Source organism: Arachis hypogaea, chromosome 4 (genome assembly GCF_003086295.3).
Source record: "Arachis hypogaea cultivar Tifrunner chromosome 4, arahy.Tifrunner.gnm2.J5K5, whole genome shotgun sequence".
NCBI classification, from domain to species: Eukaryota; Viridiplantae; Streptophyta; class Magnoliopsida; order Fabales; family Fabaceae; genus Arachis; species Arachis hypogaea.
Window position 1 is genome coordinate 12,606,897 of NC_092039.1, and position 21,417 is coordinate 12,628,313.

Sequence of the window (21,417 nt, forward strand, 5' to 3'; positions counted from 1 at the left end):
ATAATAATAATAATAATAATAATAAGTATAGTAAACACACACTTGTTAGAATGTTAAATATAAACTTTGTACTCACCAAAATAAAATATAAACTTTGTTAAAAATCTAAATATTTAACATTATTTTTGATAATTTTGCAATACATTTATTAAAAAAAATTAAATGTTTACTTTGAATGACCTTAGCAAAGTTTTCTTTATTAGCAAAATCTTAAATTTATTTTTCAATATTGAATTATTATTATTATTAATTTACAACTGTTAATTTAGGCAAAAAAAAAAAACAAAAATATAGATAAATAATTTTTATCTGATTGACTTTAAATAACTACCATTAATAATTTTTTGACAAAGATTACATAACTTTTGACTTGTAATATATCTTATACCGATAATGTAGCTGCATTTTTAAAATACTTTTGACCATCTAACAAATATTACAAAAAAAATATTTAGCCTAAAATTACTAAATCTTAAAAATAAAAATATTTTATTTTTTAATTATATATACATAAAAATACATTAAAATTAAATTCTATTTTTAAAATTATTTTCAAAAAAAATATATTTAACGGTTAAATTTTTCGTCATGTTTTAAAATTTTTGCACCGCACTCTCATTTTAACAAATTTGAAGAGTACTTTTATTAGTAACTTGATCATTTGGACAAATTTTTTTATGATTTACTCATGCAAAGTGTATATTTTTCCATTTATTTACAATTTTGTCATATGATTTAAATTTAGTGTTTTACTAACATGTATTATTAAGTCACATATTAAAATTATTATTAATTTATTTTAATAGATATATAAAAAATATATTAATTACGTAAATAGTCAACAAAATTTGTGAATTTGATTACTATGCAAAATATTTTAAGTTGTCACTTTGTCGGTCCAATATTAAATAGCGTTAATAACCAACCCACGAAATAGTGCATGTAAACGGCCTCATTATTCTTTGAGTGCAAGAATAAAAACCCCAAGGAAAATTTACTTGATCATTTTTCATTCCATCCATCCTCTCGTCCATAATAATCTTTGTTGAATATTTTGTTATCCTTAACCAAGATGGCAAAAAACTTGAATCATCCATCTCTAATCTTCACAATTCTTGTTCTAATCACCATGCCAATTGGTCAATGTATGGTTTTTCACTCCAATGACGAGACACTAATTCAATCCACATGCAACCAAACAATATATCCAAATCTATGTGTCCAAATCCTCAATTCATACCCAAGTAGCAGAAATGCTGACCTCAGAGGGCTAGCACTAAACATGGTTGATTTCATGAAATCAAGATCAATTGTTGCAGTGAACAAGATTCATCGACTCCAACAAGGTGCTACTGGTAGATTTAAGGGTGCCTTGGATTCATGTATTGGCCATTACAACGACGGAATCTTAAAGGGTGATGTGCCAGAAGCCATTAGCGGAATTCAGTTTAATAACCCTAAATTTGCTGAAAATGCTGTTGCTGATGCAGCTAACGAGGCTTACTTGTGTGAGCAAGAGTTCAATGGTAATTCACCATTAAACAATGAAAACAAAGCTGTGCGTGATGGTGCAAATATGGCTAGAGTTATTGTTAGAATGTTGTATTAGATACTCAAAAATTAAATATTGTAATAATCTTCGAATAAAATGTTGATTAGTAAAGTTTGATCTCTTATATATATTTTAATTTATCAATATATTAGATTAAATTAGTTCTTTTATATGATAGATATAAGATAAGTCAATTATTTTTGAAACAAAATTAATTTTAATCCATTGCGATGGTAAAAAGTATGTTTATATGTACATTTAATTTTATAGTATTAATAAAAATAATTATTTTTTATTTTAATAAACAAATATTTATTTAAAATAATAATTTAATTGAACAGCTATATGTGTAAGTTTGTATGTCTATGCATATGCGTGCATTTGTATATGTCCATGTGTACGAGTTGTGTGTCTATACATGTGTGTCTTTGAATGTGTGTACATGTGTGTGGGTGTGTAAGAACTTATACCCGGGTTATGTTATTTTTAAGAGTACATGACTAAAATAATAGTAAAAAAAATTTAGAGTTTAAAACAAAATTTAGTAAAAAAAATAATGTAAAAACAAAAGAACAAACAACAATTGAATGGTTGTATGTGTGCATGTGTCAATACATATGTGATACATATGTGAGTCTATGGACATAGATAGGTACGATGATGCATGTCTGTGTGTGTGCGTGTGTGAGTCTATGGACATAGATAGGTACGATGATGCATGTCTGTGTGTGTGCGTGTGTGAGTCTATGGACATAGATAGGTACGATGATGCATGTCTCTCTGTGTGTGCGTGTGATATATATATATATATATATATATATATATATATATATATATATATACTTACTGATTATCTTATTTTTAAGAATAAATTACTAAGATAGTAACATAAAAATTTTAATATTTTCAAAAATTTTTATCAAAAATGAAAATGACAAAAACAATAAAAATAAAACTTTCCAATAATTATAGTGAAAGATTTACCAAAATTTACATTTGTTTTTAAAAGAAATGTTGATATGTCAGAATTAATATTTATCAAAAATGCTACATTTTTATTTCACTCGTATTTTCTATTTTTTTCGATAATCAAAATAAAACTTAATGTCCCCAAACAAAAAAAAAGACAAAAACAGTCATACAAATCGGAATAAAGTAACTCTTCTCACATCATCCCCAAATTTTGTCTTGTCTTATAAGACTATTAGGGAGTTATCAACAAACTGAAATCTTGGATTTATAGTGCTACTCTTCTTAATCATATAATTTACAATCCTATTACTCTCTCTGTAGTTATGTATGTAAGTTTAATTTAACCTGCGATTGCCATACAATATGAATTTCTCTCCTTTCTATTTTGGGTTTAAGGTTTAAGTATCAACCTTTTTCTTTTTTTTATATTTATCTTATATTTTAATTAATAGTAATTAATTTTTTTTTATTTTACTAAATGTATTAGTTCTGTAACATTTTCCATTCAATTTTCGACCATATATGATCTAACATTCAGGAAAATTTTTTTAAAATTATGAATATAACTTTACTACAAAAACAGCTAACATCTCCATCGCTTCTCATTGCAAATCAATGGCTTATGTCCTTCTTCAATCAATTCTTAGAAATATTTTTATAAAGATGGGAATAAAAAATATATTTTATTCCAAGAAAAATTACATGTTGAGGTTTTAAATACAAAATATTTTTATGTACATATGACATACATGATCTATTATAAATAAAGAAATAATAAAAAAGTAAAATAAAAAGAGTAATTGTATGAAATATTATTTAAGATGAAAATATAAGAAATTAAAAAAAATTAAAGTAAAAAAATAAAGAAAAAATGTACATCTGGAGAACCACTATATTATAATGGTGAAAAACATAAGTAACAAAATATAGAGTATTATAAGTATAATCTTTTATAGAATTTTAAATGTTGGTGACTAGAATTATCTTAAGAAAATAAAAACATGCATGATGAAAAAATTTAGATCGGAGATATATTTTATTTAAAATGCAAAAAATTGAATAAATATCTAATAATATTAAGAAAATAATAATTAAAAATTAATTTATCTAATTTAATATCTATAATTTTATGCATATAATATTTATAATTATATACTTATTACATTTAATATTATTCAATTATTCAAGTGGTAATTAAAAAATGCAAAATAAAATAACTTTATACATATTTTTTATTATTTTTCAAATATTTTTTAAAAATTAAAATGTTTTTATGAGTGTTAAATATATAATTATTTATGTTGTCCCTTTTTACTGTTAGTTTAAATTTTAAAGATAAATAGTATCATGACATGGTATATCATAACTCTATATTTAAAAAATATAGAATTATATTTTTAGTGAACTCCAAAAATAGAAAAAATAGTATAAGACAAATAAAAAAAAACTTTACATACAAAAATTAAATAAATTTGAAAAATTTCAGGAATGTTAGACATATAATAGCTATTTATGTTTACGTCCTTCTATCAATTTAAATTTTTAGAATAAATAATATTATGACAACAAAAATAAAAAATAATTAATCATAATTATTTATATTTTAAAAAATTTTAAATAAAAAAATACATATCATCTCACAATTTAGTTACTTTAAATATATTGCGGAGAGAGGGTTTTATCTGTGTACTGTGACTGAATACATGTAGGGGTAGCAAAGCGGGCCGGTCCATCCTAATCCGTCCCGCCCCGCCTAGGCCCGTAATATAAACGGTGCGGACCGCCAACTAAGGTAGGTTTAAAATGCTAGCCCATCTCGCTTTATGGCGGATTGGCAGGTCGGCAGGTTAGTCCGCTTGACTTTTTTTTTTAAATAAAATTTATTAAAATTAATCAAAAAATATTAATTAAAAAATTAAATACAAATAAAAATAGTTAAATTATAATATAATTTTTTACTATCTTTTTTTTATTTTTAATTTTAATAAAATTATTCAAAATAATATTATCAATAGAACTATCTTTATTTTAAAAAATAAGTCACATAATTTAAGTATATATACAAAATTATAAAATAAAATAAATAAAGTTAATAACTAAAAGAAGGATAAAAATAAAAAATAAAAAAAGTGTTTAAAAATTATATAATTATTAATTTTGTAGTAATAATCACTCTTTAATTTAATAAAAATAAAAAATAAAAATTCTTGGCCCGGTGGACCGGCCCGTCCCGCCCGCCAAAACTCAGTAAAATTTTGCCATGCGGATTTAGCGAATTTTTTTAATTTGACGGGTTTCAAAATCTAGTCCGACTAACCTTTTTTAGTAAATTCGGTGGGTCGGTCCGACGAATTCGACCCGTTTTACCACCCCTAAATACATGATATTTATAGTACCAGTACATTTAATAGTGGTCAGAAAAATAAAGTTTTGACTGAAAAGTTCCTTAACAATAATTTTATCTTTTTTAGTCTGACTCGTGATTTAAATTTAGATAAATGCTAAGGAAAATATTTTTTTATTAATATTAATTAATATTTTGACTAATATTTTATTTTTATATTATTAAAATTTAATATTTAATTTTTAATTTTTAATATTTAAAATTAATTGAATATTAATAAAAGATAATAAATTTTATCAGTCATCCCATATTATTCTTAAATTTAGGATTTAACTAATAATAATAAGTACCTTAGAGACACACTTGTTAAAATGTTAAATATAAACTTTTGTTAAAAACCCAAACATTTAAAATGTTCAATATTTTTGCAATACATTTATTAAAGAAAATAAACAAAAAACCTCAGCCAGAAAAATTCACTTAATCACTTTTCATTCCATTCATCCTCTCAATAATCTTTTTGAGTACTTTGTTATCATCAAGAAATTAAAGATGGCAAAAAACTTGAAATACCTATCTCTATTCTTCACAATTCTCGCTCTAGTCACAAACTCACAATTTCAATAATGCCAAAAGGTAAATGTAGGGTTTTCCAACCAAATGATCATAAGAAACTAATTCAAGATACATGCAAAAAAACATCAAACCCAAAACTCTGTCTCAAAATCCTCAATTGAAACCCTAATAGCAAAACTACTAATGTCCAAGGCCTAGCACTAATCATGGTTGATGTTAATCTAAATCAAATAATACATTAAACAAGATTCATCAACTCCTCCAAGGTGCTGGTGATGAAACTAAGTTTGCCTTACATTCATGTTTTGATGCATCACTGGAATCTTGGTGGGTGATGTACCACAAGCCACTCATGGAATTAAGTTTGGAAACACTAATTATTTTGCTGAAGAAGCTATTAATGATTCAGCTAATGAGGCCATGTCTTGTGAGCAACAGTTCAGTGGTAATAATTCACCACTCACCAACGTGAACATTGATATATGCGTGATGTGGCACATGTTGCAGGAGCTATTGTTAGACTACTATTGATTCAAATTCTCAAAAATGAATACTGTAATTCTTTGAATACAATATTGATTAATAAAGTTTATTTGATCAATACAAGTTTTCTAATTATCTGTAATGAATAAAAATATATTAAAAAAAAGTTGAATTACTTGGGTTACCTCCTAATCCTCTAGTTGCGTTTAGAAAAGATTGAGATTGAGAGACTAAGATTAGAAGACAAAGATTAAAAGATAGAGATAAAATTAAATTTTTATATTATGTTTGGTGTAAAATATACTAAACTGAGTTATGTCTCAGTATTATATTTAATTTAAGATAAATATAGAGATTAATGAATAAATTTAAAATTTAAAAAATTAAAAAAGAGTATTATTTTAAAAAAATATTATTAAAATTTTTGTCTTTATTCACAAAATTTTAATCTTTTATATTCCCACAAAATAATAAAAAAGCTAAAATTTTATATTTTAGAACTAAAATTTTAATTTCAATTTTTAACTACTAAAAATAATACCGAATCTAATATCCCAATTTCAGTTATAGACTCTAAAAACAAACACTATCCTAATGATTTTTATCTGTGTTTCTAATCCTTAATAATTAAATGACTCCCGGATTTGTTTTTTAACAATTCCTAGCAAAGATCAACTACGAAATTTTAGAAGGAGTTTGTTTACAAGACATGCATTAAGATATATTATTTATATTGGTAATGAGATATAACCATAAATATTGTATTTTAAAATAATAAATTAATGTATTTTATATTTTTTAATAAAAAAGATATAAAAATACTAATAATAAATATATTTTATTTTTTATTTTTATTATTCATATTATTTTTTGTTATTATATTTTTTTTAAAAATAAAACTAGAATAAATTAAATTTTATAATTTATTTTTTAAATATAATTTATTATTAAATAAAATGTAAAAATATTAATTTTTATATCTTTATTTTTTGTGTATTATTTTATATATTGTAATTCTTTTCTCATTCTATTCTTAAAATCAAATGCAATATAATGAGTTGACAAATTAAATATCACTTAAAATACATATAATTATTTTTTATCATCTAAATATTTAATATAATTATATAGATAAAAATTTACGTATAATTATTTTATTATAAAATTAATAATAAAAAATTGTTAAATAATTTAATAAATTTAATTAAATTATTATTTAATAATTTAATTTTTAACTATTAATTTTATATAAAAATAAGTGGAGGTGAGTCTCCACCTTAAATAAAAGGGAAAGTATGAGGAGCCAATAAAATATTTATACAATGTGTACAATGGAGGTTTATGAAGTATTAGATATATAATTATTAGTGTTATATTTTTCCTCAGCTAAATCTTTTGGGATGAGTGGTATCATGCATGGTATTAAAGCGCTAGATCTAAAAGGTCAAGAGTTCGATCCTTGGTGAACCCAAAAATTAGTTTAATTATCCCTTGTACTCGGATGGTTATTCCAGAGAATTTCCAAACATGCACTACTTAGTTGGTGATGTCTCTATACATGTGATGTTCGGTTCTGAAAATAAGAGCAGATAATCCCGTTGTCCACATCACAATGTGCATGTTCCCTAGCTCATTGCATTGTTCATTGCTTCTTAGGTTTTACTATTATTATGTTATTCATTTTTCATTTTAAATTGTTATCGGAATTGGGTTCAATCGTTGACGCGTTATTTTCTTCTTTTCACACCATGGATCGTTTTGTTTGTTTGTGGGTTTTGAAATCATATAGTCGGTCCAAATTTTATTGATGATATGATATGGTATTTGTCTGTTTGTGATGTTAGAATACAGCCAGGTATAGGTTGGAAAAGAACCTCAATCACTTTAAAGGGGTTTTTTCTTTCTTCAATTTCTAATCAAGGGGGACCGATATCTCATTTGGTGCCAACTCTTGGCGTCAAAGGGTCCAATATAACATGACAATTTTTTTTGTTTTTTTTAACATAATCATTTTAATACTCAAAAAATTTTAATTTTGACAATTTATTTTTGACGAAACAAATCCGTTAAATATCTGTTTCGTTTTACAAAATGGCTTCATTATTAACCTATCACTTTAAATAATTAGGCCATTTTATTAAAAAGAACAGATATTTGAGTGTTCATTTTTTATTAAAAACAAATATAAAAATTTATTTTGTCAAAATTAAAATTTTTTAAGTATTAAAATAGTTATTTACTTGCATACAAATTTTAGGAAGAATTTATATTTTACAATGTATTATAAGTCCATTTTTAAGTCATAATTTTGTTATTATGTTTAAAATATTTTATTTATGTTCTAATAAATATTTTATTTTGTGTATTTTTATTTTTAATCAAATTAAATTATTATATTTTTCTTTTTCTTATTTATGTATCGATTTCACTTTAAAGTCACTATAATTACTATTATAATTGCTATCATTACAATATCATTACTTAAAAAAATGATAATAGAGTAAAAATATATTTACAGAAGAAAAATTTTAGATATTAGAATAAAAATAAAAAATTTTAAATGTTAAAAATAAATTAGAATTTAATTCAAATATTATGATCTCTAAAATAATTATATATATATATATATATATATATATATTATCTTTTTGTCCACTCAATTTTATTGTTTTATTTCTTAATTTTGTGCAGTTCTATGTATGCCTAACTCTTTTAAACAATTAAAAGAAGAAATTCAATATTTTAGTGGCAGGTAAAATTTCCATGTGCCACACAGAAAAAAATTCTCCAGACTTTCAATGTGATGGCAGAACTTCTTTTATATTGAAAGAATAATTGCTACTTTTAGATAAAACAAAACAATAAAGTTAATTAATGGTAGTAATTAAGAATTAAGAAGAATACTAATTATATTTTGTTAGTTACCAACTGTCTTTGGTGATGCTTAATGATTCTTCCTTGATATTTGAAAAGAAAAAATAAAAAATAATGAGGAATTACAGAAATCATGTAGTTTTTGTCTTAACAAAATCTAAAATCTTAGTTGCAAAACGTTGGTCGTCTCTCTCTGTCACTTTGCTACTCTTCTTTTATTATTTTTTATTTTTTAAATAAACACAAACATCTAAATTGAATTAAAAAAATATTTTAACATTATTAAAAAATTAATATTAACTAATATTTTTATTTAGGGGGAGGACCCTCTTCCTAATTTGTTTAATTTTATATTTCAACATGAAGGGATTAATTAAGACACCAAGCTCTAGAAAGTTCTCAAATTTGGCATCTTACAATGAAAGAGGGAACAAGATAGAAACACGTGGCATTGTGAAATATAGACATCCGTTATGCAAAGACATTGTAATTTGTAACCTTAAAACAATGTGTAAATAACACCGTCCACACATTCCAGCCCATGGTTCTGAAACAGCAAAACAACCAACCAGTCACAATTTTCACAATTTCAAAATTAAGAATATAAAATACATGACATGCATAATTACATTTTAAATATAGAAATACATATTACATAGAAAATCTATATAATATGTTTTTTAAAAATGCACCCTTCTCTTTTTTATATATAGACACCCACAACTACATATGTCCATTCAAAAACTCATTAATCTGAGAAGAGTAAATTATATTAGTCCCTCATTTATATTAGAATAACTATTTGAAGAGAATAGTTTAATTTAAATTTTTATTTCTATTACATACTCTTTTTATATTTTTCATATTTAATTATTTATTCCTCACAGAATTTCTAAAAATAAATCTAAATTGGTTATTATAAAAAAATATTAAGTTATATAAAAATTATCAATAAAAATACAATTTAATGGATATAAAGTGCTTTGTAATGTATTAGTTAGGATTAAGTATGATTTTGGTTTCTAGGGTACAGGTCGAAAATTTTTTTCGTCTCCAACATTTTTTTATGCAAAATCGTCATTTTTTACTTAAATCTTAAAATTTTGGATCAAATTATCCATAACAAAAAAAATTATAAAATAAAAATAAAGAAAAATAAGAGAAAGAGAATGTTTCTACTCCTGCGAAGAGGAAAAAAAAAGTTGTCCACAATCTACCTCTATCTCTATTTTTGCCGCCAAAAATTTAAAATCAAATTAAACTTTAGGGACGCTTTTAAAATTAAATTAAACTTTAGGAACAATTTTAAAATCAAGTTAAATCTTAGAAATCATTTTATATGCAAAAAAATATTGGAAACAAAAAAAATTTCGACCTATATTTCAGAGACTAAAATAGTACTTAACCCTAATAGTTATATTGAAGGTAAAATTGCACAAAAATTAATACATATTTTGATAAATTGAAAAATAGTGTAATAGCCTTTAGGCTTAAGAAATACCATTACAATTTAGTAGTGTAAACATTTTCATTTGATAGGATAAAAAAATCACTGTCATGATATTCTTTGAAAGGGCCACAAAATGTACATAAAAAACAAATTGAACAAATCAATAAACTCAATCGAATCGATCATTTTCTTTAGGCGATGATTTTAAGAGGGCAAAATAAATAAAAAATAAAAGAGTAGAAATTGAATAAAGAAAAATTTTTTTACACAAAATCAATTCAATTATTAAAATATAAATACATATTGAAAATAAATTGAACAACACATATAAACTATATTTATACATAAATATATTAGTAGTTGATTTTAATTTGTAAATAATATTTTTGTTTTTCGACACGAACAATGTTAGGGGCCAGCAATTTTTGTGATTGTTAGCCATCAATGATGATTTAATGGTGTGAGATTGGTGTGAGATTTCATCCAATGGCTCATCTTCTTCTGTTGATTATATGCTGACTAAAATTCAATCAAACTGCTGGCCCTTAGATTTTTCCTTTCGACACACCCAGCAACCAAATTAACCTTAAATAGCATCCAAGAAACACCGTTTTCAATTTTTCATAGTCTCTCATTCCCTTAAAATTCTTCAATCACTTCCACTCTAACAATGGCTAAAACTCTTCACATTACTTTTACCATTACCATCATTCTCCTCTTTTCTTCTTCTTCTATTCCCTGCACACAATCCCAAACCACCAGAGAGTACTACTATTGGAATGAGAACAACGGTGTTGAAGATCTAATAGACCAAGTATGCAAAAGAACACCCTTTTATGACTTATGCATTTCCACACTCCACAACAACCCTCTTCTAAGCCCCAAGAGTGACATCAAACAAGTAGCACTCATAATGGTCAACAACATTCTGTCAAATGCAACTGACACACTCAATTACATTGAAGCCCTTTTGAAGCACACAAAGGACCCCCAATTGGAACAAGCTTTGGCTCTTTGTGCTGAGTCATATATCCCTGTTGTGAGGTTCACTCTTCCACAAGCTGCTGTGGCTATAAGCCAGGGACACTTTGCCTTTGCAAGTTACTGCATTTCTGATGCTGTTAAGGAAGTTAATTCCTGTGAGGGTAGATTGGTGAAATCACCTTCTGATAAGTCACCTTTGGGTGATAGGAATGATGTTGTTCAGAAGCTTGTTGACGTTGCTAATGCCATTATCAAATTGCTTTTGAAGGCTTGATGATGGGTTCGTTTGTTTTTTTTTTTTTTTGTCTCATACCTCTTATTACTACTACTACTTAGTACAAGTACTATTTTGTAGTTTATTGTTTGTTGAATAAAAACAATTTTAGCCTAGGTGGGTTGGTTTAGCTTGCACAAAGTATGATTCTTTTTGTAATTTCACTAATTTGAATCACCCTTTTAATTTAGTTAATTATACAACATTGTCCACTTTTTTTTTCCCGAAAATCTACCAAGTTGATGTTTTTTTTTTTTTGGACCTGACCAAGTTGATGTTTGTTTCATAGTTTTTGGTTTTCCACAGTATATATCCTCAACCCGACAACCCCACAGCAAAAAATTAATCTGCCGCAAATTTGAATTCTATTTAAGAGTTTTCGTTGGTCAATGACTTACTACATATATAAAGCGAGATTCGAATCCTAACACTTGCTTAAGCGAAAGATTGAGCTAACTACTCAACCAAGTTTGTTTCATAGTTATTAATAATACAATATGGGATTTGGAAAAACTAACAAACAAAAAAGACACTAAGGATGAGAGCAGATTCAAGAATCCATGTCCCATCTAAGGAATCTTCCTACCTACTTGGTAATTTTCTTTTCAAATGTGTTATACTCCTTTTTAAATTTCTTATTCAGTATACTCTTGCATCATTAGATAGAGCATAAAAGTCTAAAAACTCATTGCATATGAATCTCACAACTAATTTAATAATAATAATAAAGTATACATAAATTAGAATGAATAAAAATAACAATTTTCTAATTTTCTTTTCTTTCAATGATCACAGACAGAGAAATAATGTCACTGGTGAGATCATGTTCATATATTCTAGCTATTACTCAAACAAAAACATACACATGACCGAGTCCAAAGTAGGATCTATTTAGCTGACACAATAAGCATCAGGAATCACATCCACAGTATTCTTGGTTCTTGCTCTTTAACGAGAAAATCTCCTTTCTAGTAAGGAAAGGCATTATAAAATATATAAAATCGAATTATAGTCATTAACTTGGAAGGCTAAAACAAAAATCACTTCAACCGAGGTATGTGGAAATTGGATAACATTAGAATGTACACAATACAGCACTTAGTTATGTAGTATTTGTGTCAATCAAACCAATGACAATATACATCATTACATAATAATTAGGCCTTCACAGTCAAAGAAGGAGGTGCAACTTCAAAGGCAAAATCTTGCAGCTAAATTTGTGGCAAGCCAATGAAGAACAGTAAGAACTCTGCTATGGTAATTTAACTCACCCCCAATATTTGATTAATATACATATAGGGGATAAATTACCAATACAGTTAGTCTCATAATGATTAAAGACATATATATTGAAAAACAAGAAAAGAGAAGCACAATAGCATTAAGCCATATCTTCTGTTGGACTAACTGCATTAACCTTAATTTCTTTTCAGTTTCTCAGCCAGATCTGAACCTGTTACTTGCTGTACAAAACTGCAAGGAACCATCAAAAGTAGTAAATTGATATTAGTACGAGGTCACGCCGGCATTATATTTGAGTAAACCCCCAAATGGTCCATATTTGTATTCGTATTCGACAAATTAGTCCCTAACAAATCGGTCTGGTCCCTCGCATTTTCAGGCATACTAGTCCTTAAGAAAACAAATTAGTCCCCAAGAATCCCTTTAGAAAAGAAAACGGTCCCCAATCTTCATTTCATTAGGACTAATTTGTCTAATATTCTAAAAGATATGCGACCAATTTGTGAATTTCTTTTTGTTAAGGGAATAGTATGAAGCATGTGAAACTCTTACCTTGACTGTGAACCAGGTGCTTTTGATTCAACTGCATATGGAGTGAGTTGGAACTGAACTGAAATTAAACCACCCTCTCCTGCCGTAGATAGAGGTGATCCCTGGAAAGTTGCCCCGGAACCTTTTCCACTTGAAATGCCTGAGAAAGCGAAATCGAAATCGGATAACAATCATGAAAATTAAAGCATTCTCACTCCGAATGAACAGGAAAAGGAAAGTAACAAGACCAAAGTATATTTTCTATCACTCCTTGCATAATATAAGAAAACTACTTGAATCTAGCTCATGCATAATCAGAGAAAGTTGCAGGACCCTCAGAATATAGCTGAAGCTGTGAAAGAAAACCAGGACACAGGGAATATGATCTCAAAAAATCTTGGCTATGGATTATAGATAAAGTTGCAACCTCTGCTCACAACGAAAAAGTCAACAGACAATGGAAAAAATGACAATGTTTGATTCCAAAAGCAAGACCATGATCTATTGGTCATACTTTTAACAAACTATGATTCTGAAAAAATTGTAAGTTTGACAAAATAATGATTTGCCAAATATGGAAATGAATTATTTGAAATTCATAATGCCTAGCAAAGCTTAGTTAACCAATGAAAATTCAGAATCCAAAGGTAAGAAAACAAGGCCTCAAAGTCAAACTCAACAATTAGCAAGATCCATATCATATATAAAATGTAAGATGAAAAATAAAGCTTATTTTTTATGATGAAAGTTACCATGGAATATTAGCACAATACAGAAGACAAGAGTAAAAATCATGGCCAAAATGCTGGTATTGGAAGATGATGGCGATGATTGTTTAGCAGCTTTCATCTTCTTCAAGGCTTTCATACGCTCTATCCTTGCACGCTTCAACATGGCAAGTTCAGTTATCTCCCTTATTAACTTATAGTCTGCTGCATTCAATTCTGGAGCTTTCGGAGGCCTCGGAGGTCTGGGAGGTTTTTTATGACTAGACTTTTTACGTTTCTCCTTTAACGGTGTCCTCTCTGCATCAGCCAAGTCTTGCCCCATCATTGGCTTGTTTGCCACTTTCGGCAAGTCCAGAGAAACTTGGCTTAAAGTTGATTCATTGAAGGGGAAACTCGGCATTTCCTCGCCTCGTAAAGAACCTCCGACAAACCGATCGGGAATCTTGGCAAATATTTTCTTCCCTTGGTTTGAAGTACTTGGTGGAGAGATATTCTTTGATTCATCATCTCTAAGCAATGGCAATCCACTTTCAAGATCAACTTCATTCTCGTTATCCTTCGCATTTACATGATCCATCTTGAAGATACAATTGTAATTCTGAGTTCTCACAATTTGTTATCCTACAAATTTCATCTAAATCACAACCAAGAAACTCAACCACCTCTAAAGATGTTATGCACTGATCCTGGAATCGACCAATAATCATCAACAAGACAATCCTTATTCTGATAGCTCCTATGAAGGCACATAAGACAGAATTTAGACAACAATAATCAACACCGAAAACTTTATCCCTTCCTCTTCGATCCTTTCTAAGCTCACATGTACTGCAAGCTCATAATTCCCTCCAAACAAACAGGATTGACCCTGCATCACAACACAACACATTTTTCAATCCAATGACCCTCTTACAATGATTTCCCCTTCAATGGTGGGGAAACTAGTCTTTTCATCATATGGTAACGGCATGAAGAAGCAAACTAAATAATGTACAAACTTTAAGCTACCTTAAAAGCACCAATCCTCAAACCTTTCAAACAAAATAGGAATTAAAATAAATGTGAATTGTGAACTACTTGAGAACAAAGGAAAGGTAAGGGTTTAAGCTTCTAAGATAGGAACGCATATGAAGCAACACCAAAGGCATTGATATGGCTCTCACCCATGAAAATTCCACACAAAAGAAACCAAAACAGAACAAACATATATAAACACTAAACCCCAGACAGAAGAAAATATAGAAAAAAGAAATTTTGATAACCTGCCACCCACTAACCAATACCTCATCATATCATTTAAAAAAAAAAAAAAAAACGAAAACCTTTCACATTGCAACCAAGGATGACAAAATGAACAAAATGGGCACCCATGAAAGTTGAAAAAGTCAACAACTTTGAACTAGTTTTAGCCACAACACAGAATAAAACATTAAATTACATGAGCAGCATAAAGAGAACAAGAATAAGGAATAAGGAACGGAAAAAATGAATACCTTTGTGGGAAATGGAAGGAATCCCAAGTCCAATGACGGAAGAGAGAGCTGAAAATTTGTAATGAGAGAGGGAGAAAGGGAAAAGGGAAGGGGACACGAGAATATAGAGAGAGTTAGTTTGAAACACTGCAAAATTAAGATTTGTTGCAACGAGAATCTCTCTGTAGGAGCAAATATGTAACACACATTTGTAATTTCTAGAAAGGATTTGTTGTGTTAATTTATCCAAAACAAAACAAAAGTGGCTGTTATTAATGGGAATATGGCATATGGCATTTCCCATGTGCTGTGTTGTCTTCAAAAAACGGCATAGCCTGATTGACAGTTGGCACACCTCTGAGTTTCACTGCGTCTGCGTGGCCCCCCATTTTCAATTTTATTTTAGTTTCTCTCTTTTCTTTTTTGGGTATGGGTTCTTCATCTCTTTCTCTTTCTGTTTTACAATAAGTGTCATTATATCATGTATAATTAATTTGTGTATTTTGTTCAAATTTTTTATTGATATACTTTTGTGCCTTGGTCCTCCGATTTAATCTTAAAACTCTGCTAAGAGAAAGAAAAAACAATACTGTGTTGTTATGGGTTATTTCTGTCTAAAAATTCAGTGTTCAATTTAGTAAATCTTTATATTTCATATCTGAAATGTATTAATAACTATTGGTAGCTAGCTAGTGGAAATTATTAGCTTGCAAATGAAACGCGTTTAAGCCTGACGCTTAACGTGCTTACCTCCGCGTCTTGGTTCATTATAATTCAAAATGTGATATCTAGTTATGATTGAACCATATGAATAATCGTGATAAGCTGGACAACACTAACTTGTATGTGATAGGTTTCCTTCAACCAAGATCAAGGTTGTGAGAATGAGTCACTAAACCAATAGAATTAGAGACTCAAAAAGTTAAAGATTTAATTTGAATTGAATCGAGTATAATAATATAAAATATTTATGTAAATATTTAATATTTTTAACAAAAAAGTGATATTTTTATGTTTTATTATTTTAAATTAATTAACTGTTAAAAATTAGTATCAATTCAATTGATTAACTAATTTTTTAACAAATTTTTTTGGCTTTTTAATTAATTCATTGTGTAACACTGGAATTGTAATACTAGTATCTACATAATTGATTCTCACACACACTTACAACAGTACAAAAATAAAAACGCAGAAGAAATCAAGGTGATTATCTCCAGTATTATATTATAGACATATGAAATAATAAAAAAAATATAAAAAAAATAGGAAGAAGGAAAAATTATAAGGGTTGAATTCAAAGAGTCAGCCTCTCTTCTATACCTATCTTTAGTTTTGCTCCAAAAACCTATTATCCATAATTTTAATTTTGTCATCATTAATATTCTCTTGTCCACTCCCGATTTAATTAAAATCACACCTTTCTTTTCGCGTTTTTCTATTACCTATGCTAGGTGGCATATTAGTTATTAGGACATCTCATTTTTTTTTACCCTCCACCCTTTTTTCCTACTGTAGGAGAATCTTTTCCTTCTTAGAATTAGAACCTTCTATTCCCACCTCTTTAGTTTTATCTGAGTATGTAATAATATTCCTTCTTGAAGATTTACTTTGTTCTCAAGGTAGAATGAGGGAAATACCTCTTGAATCGCTGCTGCTGTCTCCTAAGAGTTTTTGAAATTTGGCAAATCTTTTCACCTAATCAAAACATCCATTTGGCTAACTTCATTCACCTTAACTGCCAAAACTTTTGTTGGTTTAGCTTGCAGTTCATATTCAGCAGTTATAGCTACCGGTAGAGACTGGGTGGGAGTGTCAAACTTCACACTCTTTTTGAGCAGCGAAATATGAAAGATTGGGTGCATCATTGAGCCTTCTAAAAATTACAGTCTATAAGTCACCTTCTTAATTCTCTTCAACACCTCAAATGGACCATAATAATGAGCACTCAATTTCTGGTTACTTCGTTTAGCCAAGGACTTGAGCCGATAAAGTTATATTTTGAGAAAAACCTTTTCTCCCACCAGAAACTCCACCTCCCTACACCTCCTATCCACATTTTGCTTCATGCGTGCCTGAGATTTATCTAGGTGAGACTTAAACTTATCCAATATCTAATTTTGTTCCTCCATTAGTACCTTGACTGCTTCCACCGTAGGCTCACCTCCACCTCTTAATAGACTAGGAGGATCTCGCCCGTAAAAAGCCTTGAACAGAGTCATCTTAATGGACCAGTGGTAGTTGGTATTGTACCAATATTCTGTCCAATGAAGCCACTTATGCCATTGAGTCATTTTTGTGCTCGTAGAGCACTTCAAATACGTCTTCACACATTTGTTGACAACCTCACTTTGTTCGTCCGTCTCCAGATGGTAAGCGGAGCTCATCTTAAGTGAAGTCCTTCTACCTTGAATATTTCCTCCCAAAATGCACTCATAAACAAGCGATCTCGATCCAACACAATGGAAACTGAAAATCCACGAAGAGTAACTATGCCTCGAATAAAGATCTCTGTCACATCCTTTGTTGTATACGGGTGAGATAGAGTGAAAAAATGACCATACTTAGACATTCGATCCACTACCACCATAATAATGTCCTTCTCTGCTGCTTTATGGATCCCCCAAATAAAATTCATACTCACATCAGCCCACACATTTTTGATTATAGGCAATGGTTGCAATAATCCAGCGTGAAAAAGTATAGAAAGCTTATTACATTGGCAAATATCACATTGCTTCACATACTCTATAATAGTCTTCTTTATCCCCTCCCAAAATAAGACTCCTGCTACCTTTTTATAAATTCTAAAGTAACTTGAATGCCCTTCCCCTTTCCCAGCTTGGAATCATGAAACTTAAGGAGAATTTTTTGAATGAACGTAGAATTCTTTGGGATGACTAATTTGCCCTGATGAAGCAAATGCCCTTTTCACAGCTTATAACCCTTCAAAACTTCCTTTTTCCTGAGCAATTTGTGAAGATGTCTCTGAGTTTCGCATTAGCTTGTTCTTCCTCTTCTAAATCTTCCCATTTTGCAGCATAAACCACTGATAGAGATGCGAATTAAAATTTTCTGGATAGCGCATCAGTCATTGTATTTTTCCTCCCTTTTTTATATTTTATTTTAAAATCATACCCCAATAATTTAGATAACCACCACTACTATTCCTCTCCCATATCCTCTGGTCCAACAAAAATTTAAGACTTTTTTGGTCTGTGAAAATCGTGAAATGCTTCCCAATAAGTAATGCCTCCATCGCTGGCCTGCCAAGATGATAGCCATTAATTTTTGTTCATAAACTAATTTAGCTTGAGCTCGATTTGATAGCTTCTGGCTCATGTAAGCAATTGGGCTCCCCTTTTCCAAAATACTGCTCCTAATCCTTTTCCTAAAGCATTCATTTATATAACAAAAGGTTAAAAGAAGGATGGTATAGTTGAAATTCAGACTGATGTCATGGCTGCCTTTAGTGCTTTAAAAGCATCCTGAGCTTCCTTATTCCACCTAAAATTATCCTTCTTCAGTAGTTAAGTGAGTGGCCATGCAATTTTTCCGTAGTTCTTCAAGAACTGTCGATAGTATTCGGTCAAATCCAAGAACCCTCTCAAGCTTTTAAGATCCTTAGATGGAGGCCAATCTAGCATATCCTGCACCTTTTTTGGGTCAATGTCCACACCCAAGGATAAGATGAGGTGTGTAACAGCCTAATATTTTCAAACTAGCCTTAAACTTTATTTGAATTATATTAGTTGTTGATATTCAAATTTTACGAAATTTCAAAAAAATAAAATCTTTATATAAAACATTTTATAAAAAAAATGGATAACTAGTTTTTATTTTTGGAAGCTATTTGAAAATAGTGAGAACCTTTATCACAAGAATCGTTACTAGTTGGGAAATATAAGTGGATCTAGTGATACTAAGACAGAAAGTGGGCGTACTAAATTATAAAGGTAAAAACAATGATAAACTTTATCCATATCAAATAATCATATAATAAATAAAAACAAACATCAAAACCACAATTGCAGTCACTCAATAAAGATTAAATAAGATACACAGAAGATCCTAATTCTCACACTTTGCATAATTATGGTTGAAACAATCGTCTATGCTCCATCCTTAATATGAATTTGGGTAAATGCTTAATGTTTCGTATCTATATCCTTGATATCCTGCTCCTAACCATCTTATAATGTACTGGTCTTTTTAACTCAATCAAGTAGGGTATTACTTTGCACCGTGTTGTTCCTAAAGATGGTACGGAGAAAGGGGTGAGAAACAAAAGTTTCTTAATAGTTTATCTATATGGTGTCATCGTATCCATCCCCACCCACTTCGAGTTTTAAAATAAAAACAATGATAATGCAATGTTGTTCAATTATTTTTTTCAAAAGTCTTTGTTAGTCAGAGTGGTGTGACTTTTAGATGCTTCTCATTTACTTATATTGTGACACATGTGACTCAAAACGAAATGTATATAACATTAAAACATATAGAATGCAAACTCATGAACCTTGACTTGGTTTTCTCATAGGCCATAAAGCAATGAAAAATAAATAAGAGAAGAATAGCAACATTGGTATAGATAATCAAACAAAAAAGATCTATGAATAAAATAAGGATAATAAATATAATCATATATCAAACAGAAAAGATCTTTGAACGAAAGGAGAACAATAACATAATCACTTTTTTCTTTGTACTTTTCATTACTTTTTCTCATAACTTTTATGGAAGATATTTGAGCTCAAACTGGTATAAAAAAGTGGGAGTCCCCTTCCCTTACCAAAGGATCTTATCCCAAAAATTTTGGCGACCATCTTCCATTACCAAAGGATCATCTCGATCGATCACTTTCCCTTACCGAAAGATCATATCGATATATTATATTTAGGACTCACCTTCCCTTACCGAAAGATCATTCCCTCAGTTCAATTTACAATTAAGGTTATTTAAGACATACACAATAAGAGAGTCATGCCAAAAGAAAAGAGACATAAGTTTGTTGATCACATTCTCTTACTGAAGAATCATTTTGTTATTTTGTCTTTGGAGGTCACCTTTTCTTACCGAGTGATATCATTCTCTCAGTTATTTAATGCGTATAAGATGGTTATTATAATGTTTAATGTGTATACAATAAAGAGATATTATTATATAAAATTAATAGGAGTCTCATTTTCTTACTGAAGGTTCTTATTCCAAAAGTTTGTTGATCACCTTCCCTTACCAAAGGATCATCTCGATTCGATCACCTTTCCTTATCGAAGGGTCATCTTGATGAGCAGATAATTTATACGCTTTTTGGCATTATTTTTAGGTAGTTTTTAGTATGATTTAGTTAGTTTTTAGTATATTTTTATTAGTTTTTAATCAAAATTCACATTTCTGGACTTTTCTATGAGTTTGTGTGTTTTTCTGTGATTTCATATATTTTCTGGCTAAAATTGAGAGACCTGAGCAAAAATCTGATTCAAAGGCTGAAAAAGGACTGCTGATGCTGTTGGATTCTGACCTCCCTGCACTCGAAATGAAATTTTTGGAGCTACAGAAACCCAAATACCGCGCTCTCAATTGCGTTGGAAAGTAGACATCTAGGGATTTCCAGCAATATATAATAGTCCATACTTTGCTCGAGTTTAGACGACGCAAACTGGCGTTCAATGCCAGCTTTCTGCCCTATTCTGGCGTTAAACGCCAGAAACAAGTTGCAAGCTAGAGTCAAACGTCAGAAATAAGTTACAAACTGGCATTTAACTCCAAAGAAGGCCTCTACACGTGAAAGCTTCAATGCTCAGCCCAAGCATACACCAAGTGGGTCCTAGAAGTGGATTTCTGCATCATTTACTTGTTTTTGTAACCCTAGTAACTAGTTTAGTATAAATAGAACTTTTTACTATTGTATTAGACATCTTTTGATCATCCTTGA

The 21,417-nt window shown here is 29.1% G+C and overlaps 3 protein-coding genes across 3 annotated transcripts; 2 read left to right on the forward strand and 1 right to left on the reverse strand.

Moving 5' to 3' along the window:
* The first annotated feature begins 1,072 nt into the window (after window positions 1-1,072).
* On the forward strand, window positions 1,073-1,609 carry LOC112794209 (cell wall / vacuolar inhibitor of fructosidase 1). Its single transcript, XM_025836316.3, has one exon. It carries the CDS (start codon window positions 1,073-1,075, stop codon window positions 1,607-1,609), a length of 537 nt encoding a protein of 178 aa, XP_025692101.1.
* Window positions 1,610-10,872: 9,263 nt separating this feature from the next.
* LOC112796313 (cell wall / vacuolar inhibitor of fructosidase 1) lies at window positions 10,873-11,625 on the forward strand. The gene has a single exon (XM_025838694.3). It carries the CDS (start codon window positions 10,922-10,924, stop codon window positions 11,507-11,509), a length of 588 nt encoding a protein of 195 aa, XP_025694479.1. The 5' UTR covers window positions 10,873-10,921; the 3' UTR covers window positions 11,510-11,625.
* Window positions 11,626-12,549: 924 nt separating this feature from the next.
* Window positions 12,550-16,124, reverse strand: LOC112796314 (uncharacterized). Its single transcript, XM_025838695.3, has 4 exons — window positions 15,504-16,124; window positions 14,035-14,878; window positions 13,304-13,442; window positions 12,550-12,982 (listed from the first exon to the last, which is right to left on the reverse strand). Exons 2-4 carry the CDS (start codon window positions 14,585-14,587, stop codon window positions 12,928-12,930), a joined length of 747 nt encoding a protein of 248 aa, XP_025694480.1. The 5' UTR covers window positions 14,588-14,878; window positions 15,504-16,124; the 3' UTR covers window positions 12,550-12,927.
* Window positions 16,125-21,417: the final 5,293 nt, after the last annotated feature.

Bases quoted from the DNA above. Each gene is read 5' to 3' on its own strand.
- LOC112796313 (XM_025838694.3), top strand. From the start codon at position 10,922: ATGGCTAAAACTCTTCACATTACTTTTACCATTACCATCATTCTCCTC.
- LOC112796314 (XM_025838695.3), bottom strand. From the start codon at position 14,587: ATGGATCATGTAAATGCGAAGGATAACGAGAATGAAGTTGATCTTGAA. The intron at 13,443-14,034 runs GTAACTTTCATC...TCGCTTTCTCAG, and splicing joins TATTGTGCTAATATTCCATG to GCATTTCAAGTGGAAAAGGT. The intron at 12,983-13,303 runs GTAAGAGTTTCA...GGTTCCTTGCAG, and splicing joins GCACCTGGTTCACAGTCAAG to TTTTGTACAGCAAGTAACAG.
- LOC112794209 (XM_025836316.3), top strand. From the start codon at position 1,073: ATGGCAAAAAACTTGAATCATCCATCTCTAATCTTCACAATTCTTGTT.